At 39.2% G+C, this 24,707-nt stretch overlaps 1 protein-coding gene and 1 long non-coding RNA gene across 2 annotated transcripts; both read left to right on the forward strand.

The window, feature by feature from the left end:
- Nucleotides 1-6,108: 6,108 nt before the first annotated feature.
- On the forward strand, nt 6,109-8,405 carry LOC137175745 (uncharacterized). The gene is made up of 2 exons (XR_010925708.1): nt 6,109-7,017; nt 7,748-8,405. It is a non-coding gene; the product is annotated as an uncharacterized lncRNA (long non-coding RNA).
- A 2,495-nt stretch (nt 8,406-10,900) lies between these two features.
- Nucleotides 10,901-23,989, forward strand: si:dkey-159a18.1 (sortilin). The gene is made up of 21 exons (XM_067581588.1): nt 10,901-11,353; nt 11,728-11,790; nt 12,155-12,231; nt 12,342-12,438; nt 13,170-13,337; nt 13,568-13,641; nt 13,896-13,942; nt 14,869-15,005; nt 15,202-15,285; nt 16,078-16,138; nt 17,701-17,853; nt 18,899-18,996; nt 19,097-19,196; nt 19,309-19,483; nt 19,627-19,820; nt 22,359-22,551; nt 22,738-22,854; nt 22,929-23,073; nt 23,172-23,278; nt 23,361-23,478; nt 23,604-23,989. The coding sequence occupies exons 1-21, from the start codon at nt 11,081-11,083 to the stop codon at nt 23,616-23,618; spliced, it is 2,496 nt and encodes an 831-aa protein (XP_067437689.1). The 5' UTR covers nt 10,901-11,080; the 3' UTR covers nt 23,619-23,989.
- The last annotated feature ends 718 nt before the right edge of the window (nt 23,990-24,707 follow it).

Here is a 24,707-nt window from a genome sequence, read left to right on the forward strand (position 1 = left end):
TCTAAATATTCTTATCTGAATTTCAGTATCTGCTCTATTCCTCTGCAGCTGCCTTCCAGACTAGATATGGAGCTGTATAGGTGTTCCCACAGAGAGAAAACAGAAAAAAAAGAGCTGTGAGGCTACTCCGTCTGTCCCTGCACAGGATGCACCTGCCTACAAAAAGGCACCAGCCACCTCCAGGCGTGTCAATAGAGGGCGTCACCTAGGAGATTCTTCCACTGAGAGGGTGTCGCCGTGGAAATGATGTCAGCAGCAGAGCGTTGTCGTTGTTGTGGAGAGGCTGTTGTGCTGATGTCTTCGAAATGTTGGAGGAGATTTCCTGTCATGAAGGCAAAGGGTAATGAAAAGGGAGAAGAGCACAGCACATGCCCCTATACCTCTATGTGGGATAAAGCGGTCATTGCCCTGAGCGTTTCTCTACACGTTGAATGGAGTGAGTGGTACTGTCCTGCTGAGTGCCCCATGAAGCTCTCTCTATGTCTTGCTCCCTTTCTATGTATGGGTTAATCCTGCTTTCTATCAGAGGCACCACGTCAGTTTCACAAAGAGGATTTCAGAATTAGAATGAACAGGACTAAAGACAGGCGCTGCAAAGTGAGCAGCACATTTTTACAACACAAAAAGCAAGATCATCACTGTATTATTTTTATTTATCTCACTGGGCTCCTCTAAAACCAAATACATGCAGCACACATAACAGTACTGGAAGCATTTGGCACAGAGTGATGTTTTTCATTACTCTTGAATGATAAATTTAGCTCATCACACCAGGACCCACGGGTATGATTTGCATTGCTTCTCATGCTTTGTGCAGGCCTCTTAAGTTTCCAGTGTGTAGCTGACTAAACTTGGGACTGTATAAAAGGAGTATGTATAAAAACAGCTCTGGTGTAACCAATTCACTCCCTAAAAAAAGTCAAAGGGTGAGGTTAGACCCTGAACCTAACACAACATGTACTTGTACTACTCACAGATGAGTGAAGCTTGCACCAAAGTGTCAGGAGTGTTACATAATCACGCTAAATGGTTTCAAAACCAATTTGTTTTCCAAAGAATATCCCCTATGGACTGCTAGCATGTTTTTACACACAGCACCACACTTTACAAACATCGAATTGGTTCTTTGTGACATCAGTAAAGGCTGTGAATTCATACCTTAAGTGGGATATGCATGCAATGTATAGAATGTATAGTACGTATTGACTCATCCATTGTTTTTTTGGTTTTGTGTGAAACTTTGGTACAGTTTAGCCAGTGGAAAGGATTCTCCTTTACACACACACACACACACACACACACACACACACACACACACACACACACACACACACACACACACATGTACCATCACTCCTTTCAAAGGGATCACCTCCAGGTGACTGACTGTTTGTGACAGTTGGTGAGACGTTAAGATGGAAAATCCTCTTAGCCTGTCCTCTGAGGCTCGAGTAAGTTCCCCCACTTACAACTCATCTTTAACACATGCTAACGGAAACCCCTCACCCACACAATGCAGATAAAAAAGTAAATCATAAAACTGACTTTTAGTACCAAGGACATATTCTAAACATGATATATCACAGATCAGTCGCAACATTAAAACCACCTGCCTTATGTTGTGTAGGTCCCCTTCATGCTGCCAAAACAGCTCTAACCCATTGAGGCATAGACTCCACAAGACCTCTGAAGGTGTCCTCTGGCACTAAGATGTTAGCAACAGATCCTTTAAGTCCTGGATCGGACTTGTTTTTCCGACACATCCCACAGATGCTCGATTGGATTGAGATCTGGGGAATTTGGAAGCCAAGGCAACGCCTTGAACTCTTTGTCATGTTCCTCAAACCATTCCTGAACAATTTTTGCAGTGTGGCAGGGTGCATCATCCTGCTGAAAGAGGCCATTGCCATCAGGGAATACTGTTACTATGAAGGGGTGTACTTGGTCTGCAACAATGTTTAGGTAGGTGGTGCGTGTACAAGTAACATCCACATGAATGCCAGGACCCAAGGTTTTCCAGCAGATCATTTTCTAGAGCATCACACTGCCTCTGCCAGCTTACCTTCCTCCCATAGTGCATCCTGGTGCCATCTCTTCCCCAGGTAGACAATGCACACGCACCCAGCCATCCACATGATGTAAAAGAAAACGTGATTCATCAGATCAGGCCACCTTCTTCCATTGCTCCATTGTCCAGTTCTGATGCTCATGTGCCCATTGTAGGCTCTTTCGGTGGTGGATAGGGGTCAGCATGGGCACTCTGACCAGTCTGCAGCTAGGCAGCCCCATACGTAGTAAGCTGTGATGCAATGTGTGTTCTGACACCTGTCGATTATAGCCAGCATTAATTTTTTGTAATTTGTGCTACAGTAGCTCTTCTGAGGGATTGGACTAGATGGGCTAGCCTTTGCTCCCCATGTGCATCAGTGAGCCTTGGGTGTCTATGACCCTTCCGCTGGTTCACTGGTTGTCCTTCCTTGGACCGCTTTTGGTAGGTACTGACCACTGCATACTACAAACACCCTACAAGACCTGCAGTTTTGGAGATGCTCTGACCCAGTCATTTAGCCATCACAATTTGGCCCATGTCAAAGTCGCTCAGATCCTTACGCTTGCCCATTTTTCCTGCTTCCAACAAACTAACCTCAAGAACTGACTGTTCATTGCTGCCTAATATATCCCACTCATTGACAAGTGCCATTGTAATGAGAAAATCAATGTTATTCACTTCACCTGTCAGTGGTTTTAATGTTGCGGCTGATTGCTGTATATAGATTTGTAATGAATGGATTGCCGTGTTGATGCTGCTGTCTGCTCTGAGTGTCATACCTTAAAACCATGTAATCGGTGACATTAAAGGGTTAGTGTCACATGCAGAATGAATGAAAGGATCCCACTTTTAATTTCACATGTGCATGTCCTCCTCATTCAATTACATTAATCATAATGAACCTCATGTGCACAGTGTGGATACTCATTGACTAGCTGAGACAAATCAGAGTCATAAGATTTAACACAAGGGTAACCATTCCCTTGTGTGTGAGAGAGAGACAGTGACTGGTCACTGAGGATATCATCTCTTAGATTATGTGAATCTACACTAGAGTTGTAATTCATTCATTGGGCTACTTTTATACAGCACAGGCCTCTTCTCAAAGAAAAACACTACAACTCTGTCACTGAGTCTCTGTTTTTTGTGTTTTAAACAAGCACCAATTCTAAAATGTTATATACAAGTAGTATTTTCTTTACACTTTACAATCATTTGTGAGTTTTATTGCAATTCAGAGATTGTCATCTTGTCAGAGGTGTGTCATCTCATTTTGGAATTGAAATTTTGAATTATGTTACTTCTCATACAGATAGAGAGGGGACAGAATGAATAAAAACAGTAAAGGTGTGCTGTTTCTGGGCTGCTCCTACAATATTACACAATTCAAGTCAAGTCAATGATATTTACAGGGCTCAAATATTTACAGAGCCCAAAAATCCCAAAAATGTCAAGTCAATTCAAATTATTTTTTTATGAAGCACACAACACAGTCTATCTTTAGACCCTCAGTTCTAAAGGAGGAAAAAAGGCAATAAATATTGTGTGTACAGTACAGTATATAATGAACTACTGGAGAAACAAAATGACAGTATTAGGTAGATAGATTGCAAATATATGAGGAAAATGCACCCAAGAAAGTGTTGAGCAGCTTCCAGGTACTGCCAAAACTGGTAAGACCTGGGTCACACCACCTCTTCAGTACTGCAAAGACCTGGAAATGGGACAGACCACATAGGCTTTATACACAAGAGACAATTTAACGCTGACAGCTTTACAATCTGTACAACATAAATGGCCCTCTATCTTTAGACGCTCAATATGGGTGAGGAAAAGCTCCACAAACATATCCTTTAACATGAAAAAAGAAAAGTCAGAAAGAGTGACAGAACATGTATGTACTTCATGTACAGAGTAGACAGACATAACAGTGCTAGAATTACAGTATGGAGACACAGATTTACTAGATTTATTAGATTTTACGCATCAGCCTTTTCTGATGTCAGAAACTAGAGGTGGGGTTTGACCCATATGATGGAAGTCAAGATTTTCACCATTTCTTTTTTTGATCTGTCACTCACAAGTCCCCTAAGTGCAATACTAAATCCCTGGAGTACCCTGTAAAATATATGGATTAAGGTTCAGATTTGACATAATTTTAAAAAAAGAATGAAAATCATGCACATGAACAGTATCAGTGCATGTCTTATGTCTTATTAAGATAGTTCTCATATTACAGTACATTTATGGTTATGTATTTCTTCTTTGTTATGCTTATATATTTCATAAGTACTTCGCTGTTGTCATTTTTTTGTTTTCCCATTGATCAAAATTTATTTAGTTGTCATTGCTTTAATTATTTTTTTCAGTGGAATCCCTTTTTAAGACCACTTGTGTGTTTTTAAAAAAAAATAAATTATTATTTATTTATTTATTTATTTTTTTTACCAACATTGTCTTTTTTTTCTTCCATTAATGTGTGATGCTTTGGTGTTTTATTATCTGTGCAAATAAACTCTAACTCTATTACAGACCTAAGACAAAATATGACACAACACAATACGTATTTTATGTGTTAAAGTGCAGTTGTGGAATTTTACCTCTTACACAAGCATGTAAAACTGTGTTATGACCTCCAAACTGTTATGCACTGCCATCTAGTGGTTGCAATATTTTATTACATCAAATGCCATTGCTGTAAAATATCCTGACTAAGGCCTTTATGAAGGTACTCAGTTTTCTTGTTGTTCATCACAGATATTCTGTCATAAATGTTGTCGTCTCTGTCTTTGCAGAAACTAAATTGTCAAGTTTAAAGAGTTAATTAAAGATTTTAAGAGTTACCTCTGATTCACAATCTTGTGCTTTTTTCTCTCTTCACCATTGATTGCCTGTCTTCACTGAGCTCTCTGCCAAACAGTCTATACTGCTTATTGTGTTGTTTTCAGCACACTTAATGTGCTAGACAATTGTTTCTCTTGGTGATTCAGCTGTTTGAGTCTAGGCACGGAAATGAGTAACAAAAGGATTTAATTTGCGCTTTTGGAAAAGTAGTACAAACTATTGGCTGCCCTCCAGTTTCTGCCGAGGGAAAAGAAGTTTCTGGCAGTTGTGAAAAGTGCAGAGTATCAATTTCTCAGACAAGAAAGCTGCTTACGCAACTTGCTGCTTTTTTTAATATCCTCTGGAAACCTAAAGACTTAATTCTCTGGAGAGGAAGCATTCTGAATGATCAATAAGTGCGTAGTGGAAACTGAAGGAACTGTGTGGGGTTGTCTGTGCTAATGTGGTGCAATACTCTCAACTTCTTTTGTCTGCTGTTTATCTTAGATTTAGCCCTGCATCTGTTACATTATCCGCTCACTGAACTGAAATTGTGGCTATCTCGGCTGAAGTCAAAGTCAACTCAAAAAACCATGACAAGCCCTAGGGGAAGTGAAATCATGACTGTTATGTGAAAAAGATAAAACAGGGCTGCTATTTAGCTTTGCTTAGTCTGCTGCTCTGGGAAATTTCCACAGGAATCTTCACTCTGGCAGATGGGTAAACTGGAAATCCCAAGAGTGTTTTTTTTCTTTTTTTTCCGGACAGAAGTCTAGGTCTTCTAACAAGTTTATACATTGTGGATGGGGTAGGAGCAGGTCTGAGCCAGCCCATCGAAGTATGTATCTGACTGTGTGTGTGTGTTTGTGTGTGGTTCAGGGAATATGACCAATTTCTTGGTTAAAGCCCAATCAATCTTGTGCTATGAGTCAGTAATCTCTACAGGTCAACTTAAATGTTAAACAAACAAAGACCTCTTTGTCTCATGGCCAGATCCAAAACAAGGAAGTGAAAACGTTTCATGAGATATTATCTAGCTCTAAACCCTCCTTGTGCCCCGTGAGATGAAAACTCTCTTTGGTATACTGCTTAGAAAGTGTTTAAAAGCTGAATACAAACTAAAACTGTAACTGAAACCTAAGAGAGCACTACAGACACCATCACTGATCCACCTTATTATTTCTGGGACTTTTGTTCTTTTTTAGCAACCTGGGCTTTATATCTATGCCATAATTTTAAAAGTGACAGACATAGATGGCTTTTTTAGACTTGATATATTTAAATTGACATCATTTAGTCAAACCAAATCATGTCAAATAAAGGTTTCAGTATTTCCTCAACAGAATATCATTCCTGGCTTGGAAAAAAGGCTATGAAAAATCAAATTTACAGACAAATAAAAGGGTTTTGCGTTCCTTAATTTAGACTTTTTAAGAAGTAATGACAGGTACCTGTATCCAAGGCTCAAACCCACATCATGTATCCAACTTCCTCCAATTTACCCCCCTTTATAAAAAATAAAATGCAGCAAATTGAAATAAACAACACGTTTGAGAGTCTTTGCTTTTGGTATCTGGTGAAATGTTTAATTAATTAGGGCAGTCATGGCCTCTGAAATCCTTGCTACTACTCTGACAACTGTGAAGTGCCTTCTGTCCTTTTCTTTCCTCTTAATTGTCCTCATCTGTGACCGTAATGCAGTAAAAAAAAAACAGACCACATGCTGAAAGCTTTTTGGCTGAATGGACACACATTGTCTGACTACGAAAATGCATAAAAATTAAATGGAAAACCCTAAACTTTCCACCGGCGGTCTACAGTGAAAACTCAGGAAATGCCCGCTGTTGCTTACAACGTGATGTCACCCTACGCATACTAAGTCCAGCGCTTGACAAGATCGCACAACAGAAGCAGAAGCGGCAGCAGAGAGATAGAGCCAGAGAGAGAGAGACAGCACCCGTGTGTCTATCAGCTCCAGTAGGATGAGGAGTTTAACAACAAAAAGCCGTCTGTAATTATTGATTGACAGAGTATCAGCGGATCCAAAAGGCTGCCGTATTTGTTGGGGGAAACCACTTTTCAGCTACGAAAAACAAAGGAAGAGAAGAAGAAGGAAAGACACCACAGAGCAGTCGAGTCTTTTGGTATGTTGTTATGCCTGCCGTGTCTTAGGCTTTTTTAGTTGGCTAATTGGCGTAGCAATGATTCAAGCTTGTTTTTGTGGTCTGTGTCGTTCTCAAAACCATGTCCCCCTGTCGCTGTTTAGCAGTTGCGCTCAGATACATCAATTACGCGTCAGCATTTGAGTCTCAAAGTCTTAAATCGAAGTTAGCAGCACAGCTAACCTCAAATGCCTCGTAAATGATACCAAAATGACCAAAAAAACGTGTTACAACGGCGATGAAAGAGTAGTTGATGTTTTGTATCAAATGAAGACAGACTGAATGACTTTAACACAACTGTTACGAGACTTTAATACTGTCCGCAATTTAAGTGGGAACTGTTGTATCATAATCTGAATTTAAGTCTAATGGGGTCTGCTTTGGATTGCTCAACATTGTAAAATGGGACATTTCCAACAGCCTATAAATACACCACTAATGCTTGGTTCTTCCTGTAAATGTGGTCTGTGTTTCCTTGCAGACAAATAGTCTCCACATACAAGCTCCTTTTACTTAATTATCTACTAATTACTCTACTGAAGGACACGGTGTACTGCCATGATGATGAATTTAACTTGAATGATGTGGTAAAGATTAAAACTGTACAAAAGTATTGGACAAAATGTATCTGTGCTTGTGTGACTTACATGTAGATTGGTCACCGAAAATCTGTAACCAATCTTTAAAACTGACCATTTTTATTTTTCCACAGCTGATTGTTTTCTACGGGAGCCATGGTGGCGGCTGTGATCAAGTTGTATTTAATTGGAACTGCGCTACAGTTCCTTGCAGTCATTTATGGAATAGTGGACTCCTTTGGTGGTCTCATGTACGTCCAGGACCATGACTACATCCTGGAGCTGGACCACCAGACAGAGAGGCAGCTCTCATCAAGCAACCACGAGAGGGGATCTTCTGTGACTAAAAACATCGGCTCCTGAGGGAAACATCGTGGCATTTTGGTCCCAAATTAAGGAAAAAATGGCAGCTGGATGGACATCCTGGACACTTGCAGTGGATCAAGAGGCAGTGAGACTTTCTGAGAATTATACTGGTTGCATTGCTGAGTACCCACGTCATTGTAATATCCAACTTGTTGGATGCATTCTCCACTTTGGAAAAGCTCTGCACCAGCCAGTTTTTGATGGATGGATAATCCCACAGCATGCTTCTGTTTGGTTTACTTTGTACCATCTGCTGTTAAACACTGTAGCAACTGATCTGTATAAGAACAACTACAAATCTGAAACAAACGTAGCAGCACTACTGAACAGGCATTACTGGTTTGCACTGAAAAGGAGAGCGTTTTGTTTTTTTATGTTTAATGTCATTGTGTTTGTTTTGAGTGTTTAATAAAGTGAATGAAACCATTTTCGAAGTGTTGTAATGAGTACAAACATACTGCGGCCACCTCTAGGAAAGAAGTTAAAGATGATTGTCTGTCTGCTAACAAGAAAGGTTATGGTTGGATCCCTGGCTAGTCACAAGTATCAAATGCACTGAAAATTTTGCTAAAATTTAGCTCAGTGGTTCTCAAACTTTTTCATATCAAAGACCCCTAAACTGACACCAATTAGACCACGGACCCTCATTTGATAAGATTTTGTCCCAGGGTCCCCCATCTGGATAGATTTTCACTTTTAGATCTTTTATTAAGGAAAGTGTATGACACCCATGACCAAACCAGTCATAAATTCTGTCATTATGTTACTTACGGATGGAAAATAAATTATTCCTCTTTTTGCTGGGGAACCCCGTCAAGGACCACTGTACCCGGATGCCACTTTGAGAGCCACTGAATTAGTGAAATCAAGGTTGATACAACAGAATCTTGTTTATTCCCAAAGTGCTCTATGCTCCCCATACAGAACACAACAACACAAATAAACGTAGGGATATGTTAAACCTTATGTTCTCAAAATAACTGATCCACAATATTTTCTTTAAAACAAAAGATTCAAATAAAACAAGTAACCAATTTGTCACTTGTTTTATCCTTTATCTTTATTTGTCTGTCCTTTCATACTAAACACTACTAGACACTTAAAAGCAGGTTTGCAGAACATACAGTAGTCAAGTCCTATCAAGTTTGTATTGATTCAATCAACATCACACGTCATGTCTCAAAAGGAATTACAAGCCCTCAAGAGCATTGTGTCCCATCACAGTCTAAGAAGCAATTCAAATAAATTGTTTTCTTGTTAAAGGGCTTGTTGCGCAACAGAACCCAGGAAGTTACAGACATTACTTGGTCTATGAGCATTGACAATAAACCAAATGACTGCTGGATGTGTAATGTGAGGTTGCTCAAAGGTGGCCTCAGAGAATCGTCACTGAACTCTAAGGAACTAAGGAGTAACTTATTCCTTTCTAGCTAACTGTTTTTTTATTTTATGGTGAGGTCACTCTTTGATTCAGTGTCACCACTCTTATCAGATCCACATATTTCCTCAAGAATTTGTCAGGACCAAAACAGAGCAAAATAAAAGCGAAAACTACACTTACAGTAAATTTTTAAGGTAGATGAGACCAAAACTACACTTACAGTAAATTTTTAAGGTAGATGAGACACATGTACAAACACACACAACACGCAAAATAGTCATGCTGAACTATCTACTCTGAATCATCCTGGTCTCTGAATGAATCATTAACATTTAGCAGTGGTGAGTAAAAGCTCAGCTGTGACACACAATACAATATCGAAACGATAATGATTCTGACACAATTATGGTTGAGTTATAAACCTCATAAACGGTGCCAGGGAGTCTGTCGGCTTCTTTGAAAGCCCTCTCATTGGCGGTGTTTCCAGTGACAGTGGCATCTGCACGTACACACTCTCACACAACAATAGTCATCGGAGGTGAGTTATTGCGAGGCCAAACCGTTTAATGTTTTGATGTGTTGCCCTGCTTCAAGTACAATAGCCTAGTAGCAGTTTCCTGCTTGGCTAATCTGACATTTTCTCACTATGCGTGTGGTTTTCCTTCTTTCTCTACATAGTATGTGTATTCCCATTTATTGTTCCAGCAATTAAACATCTGGACAAAATTAAAATGTAAAATATAAAATGCAAAGTATCAACATGAAGGACTTTGAAGAGTCGAAAACAGAAATCTGAGGTGAGTCTCTTCATCCTCCTCTACACTGTGAGAAAGACAATTAAAAATGTTTTGTGTGAATTTATATCTAACATAGTATATATTATACTACTCATATCTGAGAAACTGTCAGAGTAAAAAGGAATTAACTCAACATGTAGGAAAAAGTAAACTGTCACATCTTTGCCGGATCAGCCCACAGCAAAAACCACTGTGTTTGATCAGTGGCACAGTCCATATCGCTCTCTGTTGATACCTAAGATAAAATAGATGCTTGATTTACTTTCAGATATTGCTTTGAAAGAAACAGAAACTGTAGTGTAGTGATAAAAATCATAAGTTGTTCGTGCGTAAAAGCGCACCTGAGAGTGAGATGTTCACCTAGCTGGCAGCACTGCAACGCATGCCGTCCTCTTGCGTTCAGTTTCGCCCACTACAAATGAAATCAGAGACAAAAAATGTTCTGCTATGCTGCATTCAGGTTTATTCCTGCTTTCAGAGGTGTGCGAGAACTTCCCAGTTCCGATTATTACGATTACATTTTTTTTTCTGCCTGCTCATAATCCCTACATTTTTGATGGCACATGAACGCATCGTAAATGAATAGCCTCACAATTCTCCCAATTGTAAAAATAAGTCACTCTGAATCCCACATTTTTTCCCCCTTGCATTGGTTGCAGGTGGCCACAGGTGCGTTTCCATCAAATACACTTGAAATGCAGATCTCCCAGCAGCCCAGGTCACCTGGATGCGGGCAGAAACACCTGTTGGCGGAGGACGCACCACTTCACACAGCACTTTTTATGTTAATGACCCGTCCAAGCACTTCCCACCCCCCACTTGCCTTTAGAGCGCAGCACTAATAACCTAGTCAGTATCGGCAAGCATCACGGTCACTGGTACTCATATTTACAGCGTGGTTCCACCTTTTTTTCGCATTGGATATGATCTGGAGACTTGTGGTCCTCAGTGGGATGTGCATCCTTCTTTATTGTTCTGTAGCATGGGGCAGAGATGGAAGAAGCCGCAGGGGGAGGACGGTGACTTTCCGCCGCACTCAGCAGGATGAGAGCCAGGGCCAAGTGCGCACACGTTCCAGGAGGGACGCCAGCACCTCCTCAGGCGCCTTTAAACCTTCTCACGGTCATCCTTTCACCTCCTGCCGGCTCTCCCTGACCCCAGCCGAGCACAAGGTTCTGGATGACAATACACATGAGGTGAGGTGTGTTTGAGTAATGTGACATTGTTCTGCATTGTTCTGTATAGTGAGTAGACAGGAAAAATGTCCATCAAACAAGATATCTGATCTTTTGAATCTTGCAGTCCTGAGTTTTATGAAACGTGAATCATTTTTCCTATCAGTATCTGTTATCTTTTTTTGCACAGTTTCAGGATATATAAGGCCAGATGTTTATAGAAAAATAATATAACATAGATGAATTATGTGACCCCAAAACTGCTTTCAGTCTGATTGTGGGACTAAATGACCTTATTACCACTAGGTTAACAGGTGGAGATTTATTTGTTTTTTGACTTGATAGGTGATGTGGTCATATATGTGTGTGTGTGTGTCTCTCTCTCTCTCTTATAGACAGGTTTTAATGGTGATGATGGCTCCTATGTAATTCTCACATGGGTGGGCGATGGTACAGGAGTGAGTATCATAGTGCAGTATAGCACCCATCAGATCATCCTCATTCACACATCATGGTTTCTCCTTGTTTCTTTTGAATTACCTTAAAGTTTGACTCAGAAACATCCATGAATGTACAGACTTTATATGTTTTTTGCCTAATCTGAGGCATAGCATGCATGTTTCATTATTTCAACTTCACCTTTTAAGCATAAAATTATTTTAACTTTTGTAAAAATATAGATTTGGAATATATAATTTCTAAACAGCCTACCAGAAGCTTCTTCCATACTTAAAAAAATACTGAAGTATGTCTTAAATTAACATCACAATTGTCCTTATTACACACATGGTAAAGGCTTAACCATGTTGTTGCACTTCCTAGGTAGTCCTGGTGCTGTCAACAATTAGTGCTCCGATTGAATCTTTCTACGATGGAGGCTCGTCACGACTTTACCGAAGGTGAGTTAGTATCTGATAAGAAATTGCAGTGTAACATTAACAGCACATCCATCCCACTCTGTGCAGAACTCATGCAGTCTAAGCATGACCTTTCTTTCCTTTCCCATCAGTACGGATTATGGAAAGTCCTTCCATGACATCTCCCACCGCATCAATAACACCTTCATAAGGGAGGAGTTTGGAGTCAGCGTGGGACCAGGGAGCTCTGTAAGTTTATGGTTTGGCATCTGTTGACAAGATGGGACACCAAGCTTTTTTTTTTATGAGTGTCTGTACTGAGTTAGCTGTTAGACTTCCTTTTGGGGAACTGTGTTTCATCTTCTTACACAGGGAGTAGGGTGTGATGTTGCCTCACAAAAGTGTGAAGACATCTTACATATTGCTCAGTTGCGTAACAGCACCGCAGTCAAACCTCACAGTGTCATTTATTCAGACTTATACATATACACACTTTAGCACCAATAACAACATCATACAGTGAAATCTTATATAGAAGAGCTGAAATCTCATTATCTCAGTCTCTGATTGTTGTACTTTTTAAAGAACAGTTTCAGCTCAGATTGAGGAGAATTGGAGGATGATGATGACAAAAAATTAGATTTTTCTTCCTTCTCTTTTTCTATGTTATTTCCTCTTTCAGACATGTATATTTATGAACTTTGGGAAGCTAATGTTTAGGGCAAGATCAGTGTTACAAAATATAAAAGATCTCTGACATGCAAGTTGATTTCTGTTGCCAGGAATCCTGCATTGCTAAAAACAAAAGCTCCCTCCAAAAGCACCTTTTGCTCCTTTATGAACTGTTTTCTTTCAACTAAATATTCTCAATTAACATTGTGATTTTGATGTTTTCTTCACTTTAATTCATTTGTAGCAACCTGTCACCACCCTCTCAATCACCATCTCACCATCTCAACTTGGTTTTTAATTGATTTCAGGTGATATTGACAGCTGACATACCAGTGGTTGACCATCCAGGAGGGATCATTTTCACCTCCACGGATGCCGGTGCGACCTTTAAATTTATCCAGCTGCCCTTCCACCTGGCTCAACCAATCACGTACCACTTCCTCAACCCTGATTACCTTGTGGCCCTCAGCATTGATGTGAGTCACACAGCTGACAGCTTTCTTTTTTAGTCTTTTAATTGTCACCTCCCTGCCTGTCTCTCGCGCTGTTTATTCTGCTTTTTAAGGTGTGTAATATTCTGGGCTACAGGTTGTACTCGAACACAAATTTACTTGATCGACTACGCTTAGCACACACACACACACACACACCAAGCACACACCTTAAAGTAAAGGTAAACATTCCCCTTTTGCTCTCTGATTTGCAGGGCAGTCTGTGGCTTTCTCTGGACTTTGGTGCTAAGTGGACAAAAGTTCATGACGGAGTGCATTCTTTCTCCTGGTGAGAATAAATACACACACCAAACACAAAAACCCCCAGTGTGCCTCAAAGAAACCACATGTTAGAGGAGCCATATTTTGTTCACCAATAATATTGTAGACTTTGCAAATACGTAAATGAAAAAAAAATCGTAATTGTACTTAAATGTAAGGCAAATTGCTTTGAATGAATATGTTGTGTATGTTGGGTTCTGGAGAAGAAAAAAGTCATGGACATTTTTGGTGTAATGTTTTTTAACTTCCTCTTTCTATTAGGGGGAGTGGCATTGATTTGTTCTTCAGCTGCAGTCAAGTAGACACAGGTGAGAGGCTGTACAAAATGCACTTTCAGAGTACCAAAAAGCTTAAAAAGAACACTCTTTGATGTTTTATTAAAGAAAGCAACCCCACATGTACCTCAAATCCCAGATAAATACTAACAGAAATGTTTGTAATGTTGTTTTGCTGAATGTCATGTGAAACACGTTGTGATGCAAGACAAACTTCAGAAACTTCTTACATTAAAATGAAATCTGATCTACTCTCATCTTATCCAAAACAACATTAAAAATGATCATGGTGGTTTTCAGTTCATCTAGTGTTTTTATTGTCCCCTAAGAAAAATTCTTTGCAGCAAATCTTCATAAAAACATTTAAAAAACAATCATAAAAAAATAATCAAACAAGAGGAACACTAAAAAGTGTAATTACACTACACACAATGCAATATAAAAGCAGTAAAAGGTTAGGAGAGAATGAAAGGCTATGTAAGGAACTGAGAGGAAGTTTATGGTATGACGTGTGTTATTGCACATGGAATAAACAAAAATTAGAACCTGTTGTACCTAATTTTCAGAAACCTTTTGTTGATTTAAAATGCTGCTGCTCGCTGTGCTATCCAGCGTGTGTTATCCAGCGGATTCCGGCTCCGTAAATTCCCACTTCTTGCCCTTTAAGAATGGTGTGGGAGACTTCAAGTGTTATCTTTATTAAGAGAGTAGCCATGATTCATGGCTCATCAACCACAAGCCAATGTGATGACTCATTTTCATGAAGTAGGTCAACAACAGCTATTATGTTTGAATGTATGTCAAGATGTAGGGCTAAAATGGAATCAAATCAGAGGAAAAAATTGCAAAACAAGTTGCAAGATATTTTGTTCTGTTGAAGTACTTGAGTTGAGTGTCATGTATTTTCAATTAAACTCACTAATATTCGTGTCACTGAGTCTTGCTTCTTGTCGCTGTAGTTGAAGCAGAGGAGAGGGGAGATTTACAGCTGAAGAGGACAAAGGATTTGGGTAAGACCTTCACCATAATCCACGAGGACATCTACAGTTTTGGCTACATCGGAGCCTTTCTCTTCTTCTCTGTGATGGAAGATACGGTGAGATGTCACACAAATCATCCTCTTCACACATAAACATACAGACAAAACAGCTCTCAAGATAAAATTGCACCCGTTATATTTTGTATCCAAATGACACTAATACTTTAAAATGAGAATTTGATGCAATAGCAACACAATGCTCATTCTGTACATAAATTAGTGTGAGTATTTATGCAGTGATGTTTGCTTCCAGAGATCCCCCCGTGTCATGTATTTCTCATCAGACCAAGGTGACACCTTCAGTAAAGCACTGCTCCCTTCTGCCTCCACTGAGCAGGTGAGAAAGAGACATTATTTTTGTAGATTTTTGTATTTTTGTATTGGTTATAATAACAAAATTGATATGATTATCAATTTTTTGGTAGCGATTGAAATGTGTACCTAGCGTAGGGTATTGACAACTGTCAAGTACTGAAAGCTGGCATCAAATGTCTGGTTTGATTTGTAATCTTGCTTACTTATTCTTGATCAGAAAGTTCCTTATTTTACTCAAATTTCTGCCAGTTTTAGACGATTTTATCTTGGCAAAGTTCTGTGCAGGTGCTTGTGTTTAGACATTAAACATCTCAGAACTTCATATTTCCTTCAGTAAAAACGAAACAAAAAAAACAACAAACCACATTTGTATGGAAAATGTGAAAACGATACCCTGTTCTAACACAGGAAATGAGCAGATATTATTATTATCTCATGTCACATTTTGAGTCAGACCCAGGTGGGGGAAGTTTTTAAGCTCTTCCACCAAATACTTAACTTGCAGAAACATTTTGTGATGGTTGAGACACTAAATGGCAACATTTCCTTTTACAACACCAACTGCACAGACATTTGTCAGTCTGGTGAAATAGCTACCCACACACCTACAGACACACGAACACACATTCACGCCCCCGACATCTTGCTGACAGCGCAAACAACACACACACTCTCTCTCTCTCTCACGATGATTAGACAAGGTTTATGGCAAAGATTAAATTAGTCATAACAATACTTTCCCTTTTGTCGCAAATCATGATTTTCTCACCAACATGTGTTCTGTCTCCTTTGTTATGTGTGTGTGTTTCTGCAGTTTTACTCCATCCTGGATGGAGATGAGGATATGCTCTTCATGCATGTGGACAATCCAGGAGGTAACTGACCAAAACACATACAAAAAAACAACACACAGACAGTTTATACCACTCCCTTTGTCCATATTTTCCACTCAGGAGACACACACACACACACAGGCTCACACCTACAAAAAAAAACCTACCTTAAAAAACATGCTTGACACATATTTGCAAATGTTGTGAGCACAACATGACTGAATTTATAGCTCTCTCAGCCCCTTTTGTTGTAATGGAAAAGCTCAACGGTAATGACCGGACTGGTTTCACAAGTTCTCTCTGTTGCTGACAAATCATACCTAGTGAGTGTTTGTGCATGTAAGTACAGCTGCCTGGTCTTTGTTCTTCTTTCTCTATGTCTCTCTTTCTCCCTCCCCCTTATGGTCTCATTCCCACTCTCTTTCTCAATAATGTCCATTTCTGTTTCCTCTCACGTTATTATAACCTTTTTTTTTCCTGGCTGGTGCTCCAGTTAATCCTGTAAGGGTAAGGTGATGGGACTTTTGTGCTGTTTAGATAAATAGGGGAGATATGGGGTAGAGGGGCTTTATCTTTTGTTGGCTGGAGGGAGGGAGATTTAGGTTACACTGCAAAAGCTGACGAACATATTTTTGGATCAGGGTGTAACACAAGCACGCACACATAAACAGACACACTCAAACCAACACCTTCCTCAGCTGAGCTCGTCCTTCATGACTTTAGCTGACACGTGTGTGAGCCTTACACGGTTAACAGATGGATGATGATTTACCTTTGTTATGTTAGTTTTAAAAGGGCAGAGTGGCATTACCTGTTCCCAAGTGGAGATAGATTAAAGTGCTACACATACAGGACTGTCATCAATACATTCCAGACCATCATGAAGAGCTTCTACTCTACAATTTTACAAATTGGCTTGGTTTGGCTGGATTGCAGGGGTACAATTAATGATTATTTTCATTATGAATTAATGTGTTGATTGTTTTCTCAATTAATTGATTGGTTAACTGGTCTATAGAATGTCAGAAAATGGTGAAAAATGTTGATCACTGTAGGTAACGTCCTCAAATGTCTTCTTTTGTTCAGACCAGCAGTCCACAACCCAAAGATATTTAGTTTAGTATACTTTAGCATAGAAGACTTAATAAACCAGGAAATATTCACATCTGAGAAGCTGGAATCAGAGAATTTTGACATAAAAACTCAAAATGATGAAATGATTATCAAAATAGTTGGCAAATAAGTGATTAATCTGCTGATTGTTGCAGTTCTACTGCATTGCAAGTAAAACTTTTATAGATTGTGTAAATGGCAGGTGATACCATGATGGAAAGGTCAAAAGGAAAGAACAAATCACTTCCCTTATTTTTGGTTTCTCAACTAGAAGTATGAAAACAAACACAAATATATACTGAACAAGGAATTTGGATGACGTAACCTCATCCTGTTTGCACCAGAAACTAGAAATGAAATCTTAATTTTGAAATATACCAACTAACAACGGAAAGAGACACAACCAATCATCTGGACTGTGAGCTAATACAGCAACTATACTGAGCACTCACAGTTACTGTTTCTTCCTGTTGCCTTGTGTTTTAACCCAGACACCTTCTTTGGAACCATGTACACGTCAGATGACCGTGGTATCTTGTTCTCCAAATCACTGGAGCGCCACCTGTTTGATGGACAGAGGAAGAGCGATTTCACCAACATTACTTCACTGAGAGGAGTCTACCTCACTAACAAACTAGATGAGGGTAGGGTTTTCCACTGCTGTGTCTTGCCATCCATCTACTGAATATTTCCACACATTGTACACGTTTTTGGATGGCCTATATTGTAACAATTTTGGCACATTTTTATCTGATGCACTTGGTGTATATTGAGTTTTTTTATTGTGCTCACAATGACCTGTATAAAACTGCAACAGGCACATATCATGGCCTTGAACAAGAATCCCAAGTTGATCAGTGCCTTGCATGGTAGTTTCCTGCCACCGGTGTGTGACTGGGTCAATGAAACGCACTTTGGCGCAATATGAATGTATATAGTCCACAGTGGATTTTTCTATTCTGCTTTAACATAGTTCTTATGGAGCTCAAGTAATGTCCTTTTGACACATTATTAAAGCTGACCTACAAGCTGATATATTAGTATTAATCTCCTGTTAGCACAGTGCTGTGCTGACAGGATGAAGATGGTGTTATTTATATTGTTCTTAAACTAAATCAACACTGCATTAGTCTGTCTCTCAATACTTTTCAACTTCCCAAGCCTGTCTTTGGCATACAGCCCCAAGCCCATTTATCCCTATATTCATTTATATACACAAAGTGACATAGTTTAAAGTTCAGTAATCTCTCTCAGCTGGACGCTGTAGCTTTTAGCAAACAATACTCAAACAAGACTAAACTGCATTTGTTGGAGACTATTTTTTTGCAGTGGATTAATATGTTATTTAGAATTAACAGCAGCAAGACAGTGACTATACTGTGTGTGTTCATGAAAATGAAGAAGCATGTTATTCAGTGAAAAAGGTGTAGCTCATTTGATGTGTTTTTAATTGTTTTTGGACATCAATGGAGCTATATTGCACAGAGAAATAGCTATAAAGTATAAGACTTTGGCTAAACAGACAATACTTAGTAGGATCAATTGATTGGGTCTTTTCATGTGAGTTGTTAAAAAAAGGAAAAACATAGAATATCTATGTTAATAGACACCTCACCTTTCTTTACTTAATTAAAGTTACAGCACAAGAATAATGTGAATTATGGTTTTAACAATGTTCTTTTGTTACAGATGGCCGTATAAGATCTGTGATTTCCTTCAATAGAGGAGGAACGTGGAGTCAACTTAACAAACCTGAGAATGTGGAGTGTGGAGAGAAAGTAAAAAATGTGTGTGACATGTAGAAAAAAAAAAATTGGCATTGGACATTACATTCTTCGAGTTAGTTATTGTTCAGTGAATCATTACTATGTGTCTGTTTTTCATTAGTGCAACCTTCATATTCACGGGGAACACAGTCGCAACAACCGAATCGTTCCCATGCTTCCTCTGTCTGAGCCAACTGCTATCGGTCTGGTTATCGCTCATGGTAATTATAGAGCATTTTACCCACATTTATTTCAGCACAAGACCTTTTGTTATATAGAACAAACGAGGCCAAAATTTAAACATGTGGCGTACTTTCCTCTCCTCTCCTCCAGGTACTGTGGGTGATTCTCTGTCATCGTCACAGAATCCAGATGTGTTTGTTTCCTCAGACGGGGGTTATAACTGGAGGGGGACATTGAGGGGTCCTCACCACTACAGCATATTGGACTCTGGAGGTCTCATTGTGGCTGTGGAGGCCCAGCGTGAAGGACAAGTCAAGACTATAAAGTACTGAACAGATATCTTTATACTTCATACACAGTAAAACACTTATATAATAGCAGCTATACCTATATTTGTTGCAGTTTTCTTTAAATAAAGTGTTCTGTCCTATTCACTATGTGATGTATCCTGTTATTTCTTGTCACCAGGTTTTCCACAGATGAGGGCCAATGCTGGAAGTTCTACAACTTTACTGAACAGCCCTTCTTCTTTGCAGGCCTGGATTCTGAACCGGGCACCAAGGCCATGAATGTCAGTGTGTGGGGCTTCCGGCCCGAGGAAGATGGCCAGCCCATGTGGGTGGCTGTCACCATTGACTTCCAGAGCCTTATTACCAGAGAGTGTGAGTCAAGATACAGTAATACTGTCTGCTAACATGTGCTTTTTCTCCAGAGAGGTTTACAGGAACTTCACTTCTTAACTTTGGCGCCATGTTCCTCTTTTTTCATTTTTAAAGCCTGAATCATCAAACAATTGCCAGAAAATTCTGACTCTTTGACAATGGGGAGTTTACTGGACCTTCTGACAAACTAAAAAAAAAAAAAAAATTAAATAACTCTTTGCGTATATGAGTTTTGTTTTGTATCATATTTGATACATCCGTAACAAAAACATACAGAACGCATAATTTTTTAACCCCTTAAACTCTCCCTTCAACATTTTTTCAATATGTACGACAATGAGATACATATTCCGTAGCTGCTACACTGAAGCTTCATCATGCAGCAATGACATTACCCAACGACAGGACTGACAGGGTGAAAGAGGAACCTCTCAGTTGGTTTGGTTCATTTTTTGGTCCATTGTTTGTTTCACAACCTCTTTATTTTGCATTGTGGTAAGCATGAAAACAATTTCTGCCCTTGTTCAGACAAAGATGGACTGGACATTTCCCGCAGTAGTTGCTTGTGCAGTGCTTGCATCTCTGTTGGGTTGCCCACATTGAGAAATGGTCAGTCATGCTTTCTCACATCAGGTTTCACACTAGAGGTTGGCCTTTTGTGGGGAGGTGTTCCTCCTGCTTTTGGAGAAGATAGTGGTCTGCCACACTTGATTTTGCCCTTTCATGCTTGTAAGTGAGGTGCTAACAGCAGCCTGAAACCTTCACAGGGCCATGGGTTTCTGCCTGGGCTGCGGTTTTTTCTGGTCTCTTCTGTAGAGGTTCCATGCATTGATTACTGCCACCATGACAATGTGCCACCACATGTGCATTTACCATCTTCAGGGTCTGAAGTTGAACTTGTGAAGTGCAGATAGCTTATCAAGACGGTGACATCCTTCCATGAACTTGTATGTTTCTGACACATTCATCTTGCAAGTCTTCCTCATCACTACCATCTGAATTTCTCTCAGTACACACTGCAGTAGGAGTCCATTCCTCTTCATCGTCATCATCTTCTCCTAACTGCTCCATGTCGCTTGAATCACCATCCATAATCATCTTCAGGACATCCTCAACACTGTGCTTTTTTTTTTAAACCATCTAATGGTATAATCTATTGTGTATTTCTTCTCTGAATTGGTCAGTTTTTGGTGAAAATCAATGAGCAAAAGACAATAATTAGTAAGTGAGCCTTGGCAACATCCAACTGGTCATCGATCATCGTGATCATCGTCATTTATAAAAAATACAATATAGGCTACAAATATCTCAATTTATACTCTAAATATATCTAATTATGTCATTTAAACCTTTAATTAGTTTCCTTAAATCATCAAAAGAGTGTATGTTGCTTTATGGTATGCATAATGCATTAAATGCAATAAAATGACAATTGATGGATTTACAGATAAATTACCTTATATACCTGCTGTATCTAATAAGTTACAAAATATTAAGTAATTATTTGTTGCATCAATCCAGTAAGTATTCCCTTTGAAGTATCAGTAACAATTTGAATGTTTTCTTACCTTAACTTTTTTCAAAACTGGCAAAAATATCCATGCAAAACCACACATGGGTCTCAATTGTAGGTCTTCTGTTGCATACCTTTTGCACCCTGGTGGATTATCTGGGAACTGCATCTATCTGATTTTTTTATACATCAGGTTTTTCAGGGGAAAAATCACAAAAAAAAGACAAAAAATTCCCACTGATGATGTGGAGTTCTCAAAAACTCATGTATCAAATGTGATTCATTTGAACTTTGGACATATGACTCAGCCAAAAAACATCCATTGTAGCAAACTATTGTGTCATATTTTGGCTTTTTGCTCTTCTGCGTGTATTGTGGTCCTTGACTTTTCTTCTTTCATTTTCTTAAAACTTATTTCTCTCAACCAGCGTGTTACTGTTAGTCATGGGATCTGCCCTCAGAATCTGATAACAGTTGGTTTGCTGTTTGATCACTGTGAATCAAATCTGATCAAACAACACCCACATAGTCCTGATTAGCTGGATTTTGGAGAGTTAAACTCTAAGTAAATAGTGTGTTGTTGTAAATAGTGTGAGTGTTCTTTTAGTTTCACTTTTTAATTTACTTACTTATAGAGAAAGTAAAAGATTTGAAGCCAAGTTCTCAGGAGCGTTAATATTTCCCCTGCTCTGTCTTGCTGTTGCAGGTTTGCAACAGTTATATTGTTTTGTGTTTGTAGTAGTAATCCTTGTTGTGAAATGACAGCACAGTTTTTACAGCACTGTTAGCAACACCTACAGTAAATGTTTTGGGAACTTGGATTTAGTATCATCTCATTGCAGGGCTGAAGAGTTAGCTCCAGGAATTTCTTGAAAAATTGTGTGGAGAAGAAAGGAAACAAAAGCAAAACCCCTGACAGTGGCAACACTTTTAATAGAAAATATGTATGTTGACCATTGAAGAAACCTATTAGGGGTGCATTGTTTGAAATGATTGTCAATGATTGTCATGATCTGATTCCTCAGGTAATGACGAGGACTATGAAGAGTGGTTGGCTCACTCAACGGACAGAGGAGACTCAGAGAGAGATGGATGTGTCCTGGGTGTCAAGGAGACTTACAGGAGGCTAAAGAAACAATCCGTATGCAGAAATGGTCGAGGCCATGTGGTGAGGAAGAAGCAAAACCCCTGCCTGTGCACCAGAGAAGATTATTTATGGTTAGTCAATTTCTTTGTGACGTACTATAAGAGCTGCACAGATACCATCCCAAATTGTAAAACCTGTTGGCCTCTTAACAAGACTATTCAGAACACAAGCTTGCATGGGGACATGTTTTGGTCTTTGCAACTAAGACAGCATCGATAATATCCCCTTGCAAAAACCTTATCTGTTCTTCTCAACAGTGACTATGATTATTATCGTCACGTGAACACTTCAGAGTGTGTGAGACAACCCAGCTCTGCAAATAAAACCTTGGAGATCTGTCTGAACGGAGAGGAAGATGAGCTCCTGACAACAGGGTAATGGTCACTTCTTTTTAAAATGAGCAGACATACATCCTGCACACTTCACTGACTATGTGCACTGTTTGTAGGTACCGTAAGGTCCCGAGCGATAGGTGTGAGGGGGGATTCACTCCTCAGATGGCAGAACAGACAGTCATCAGACCCTGTGGTGTTAAACCCAGCCCTGGTCCACCTGCCAGATCCAGGTCTCCAGTCACACACTTTGACACACCGGTCAGTAGGTTTGCTGTTCTAATCTTTGTGTGTTTTCACCTTCAATTGTTCATGCTCAAGTTTTTAGGAAGATAACAGCTGCTGCATGTATTTTCCAGCGAGAGAGGCTGGTGTTGATACTGGTGTGTACAGGGGCAGGAGTGATCGTCCTGGTAGCTATCATTTCCGCCATCCTTGCTGTCAGGAGAGTGGTTTATAGAGACAGGTGAGCTAGACACAAGCCTGTAATACATGTACAACATCATGAAGCATATGAGCTGACCATAGTTTCTTGTCTCCCTCTGCAGGACACCAGTGTATCGTTTCTCCAACCTCCAGATTCAAGATGACGACAACTGCATCACAGCTGATCTTGAAAGCGCAACCAGCAGCAATGGCACGGCATGTCAGCAGGACTCAGATGATGTAAGAGTAACTAGCATTCAGATCACCTTATAAATTGTTTTGTATTGTTTTTAGCTCATAAAATCTTCCAGATGGTGTGATTCTCCCATGTAATCATGACACTTTTTTATCCTTTTTTTTGACAGGATCTTATTGGATGACATACACATTTGAGATTGAAACCAGAGCCGTGCTGAAAAGACTGCCAATTACGTTTTGTTGGACCTGATATTTTAATGCAAGCACCCTCCATGCCAGGTTTTGTGGTTTTGAATGACATGCATGAAAAGGTTAAATGTCTTTATTTATTGAGCCAACTTCATTTCATTACTTTAATTTGTTCAGTCTTTGATTTGTACAGTATTTTTTTTTAACTTCAATAGTGTAAGGCAGTGAATACTTTCTTGATTTTATTCGCATCACATTTTTACTTCTGTTCAATGTGAAAACAAACATGACAATCCTGAAAATGTGCATTTGTAAAAAATAATAATGATAATAATAAATACTGCTGCCTATTATTTTGTGCCAATACTGTTGATGTTACATTTTAAAATATTCCCTGAGCAGATGAAACGCACAATAAACCTTTGCTTTAAAGCTTCTGTCCATTAGATGCCACTGGCGGCGCTGTAACGTCTTCCACCTGCTTCAAATCGAGCAGAGAAGAAGAAAGAGTAGGAAGTAGAATGACAGAACAAAGATCTCAAATAAGGCCAATTGAAAAGATATCCCACTCTCAAAAAAATAATACTGTCAGAACTCTTGCTATACTTCAGTGTGGAACATAATGTACACATGTGGGTTACTAAAGAGGTGGTTCATAAATTACATGCTATGTCTGAACTTGGTTCAACAGCTTGGCCCTGGGGGAGTATTCTGCATAGCAACAGCCATTAATGATGCTAATATTGTAACTTTATTGCTAAATTAGCAGGAGACAAACCATGTTGCTGTGTTACTGTGATTAATTAAATGTAATATTTGATTGATTAAAAGAGCTAAAAATTCATCATCTCCCATAATTCCTAAAAGATTCATTATTAATAATTTATTTTTATTGGTATACTATAAGTATACACCAATGCAAATTTACAAAATCACCCCTTTAACTGAACTGTCATCATATACTAAAACTTAAAAATAATACCCAGGCTCAAAAATTGAATGCGTTACCAACTAACTACAATCTAAAATAACCCCTTCCATTATTTATTTTTATTAATGTTATTTATTTACCTTTATGTTAC

The sequence above is a fragment of the Thunnus thynnus genome, chromosome 23 (assembly GCF_963924715.1).
Source record: "Thunnus thynnus chromosome 23, fThuThy2.1, whole genome shotgun sequence".
In the NCBI taxonomy this organism is placed as follows: Eukaryota; Metazoa; Chordata; class Actinopteri; order Scombriformes; family Scombridae; genus Thunnus; species Thunnus thynnus.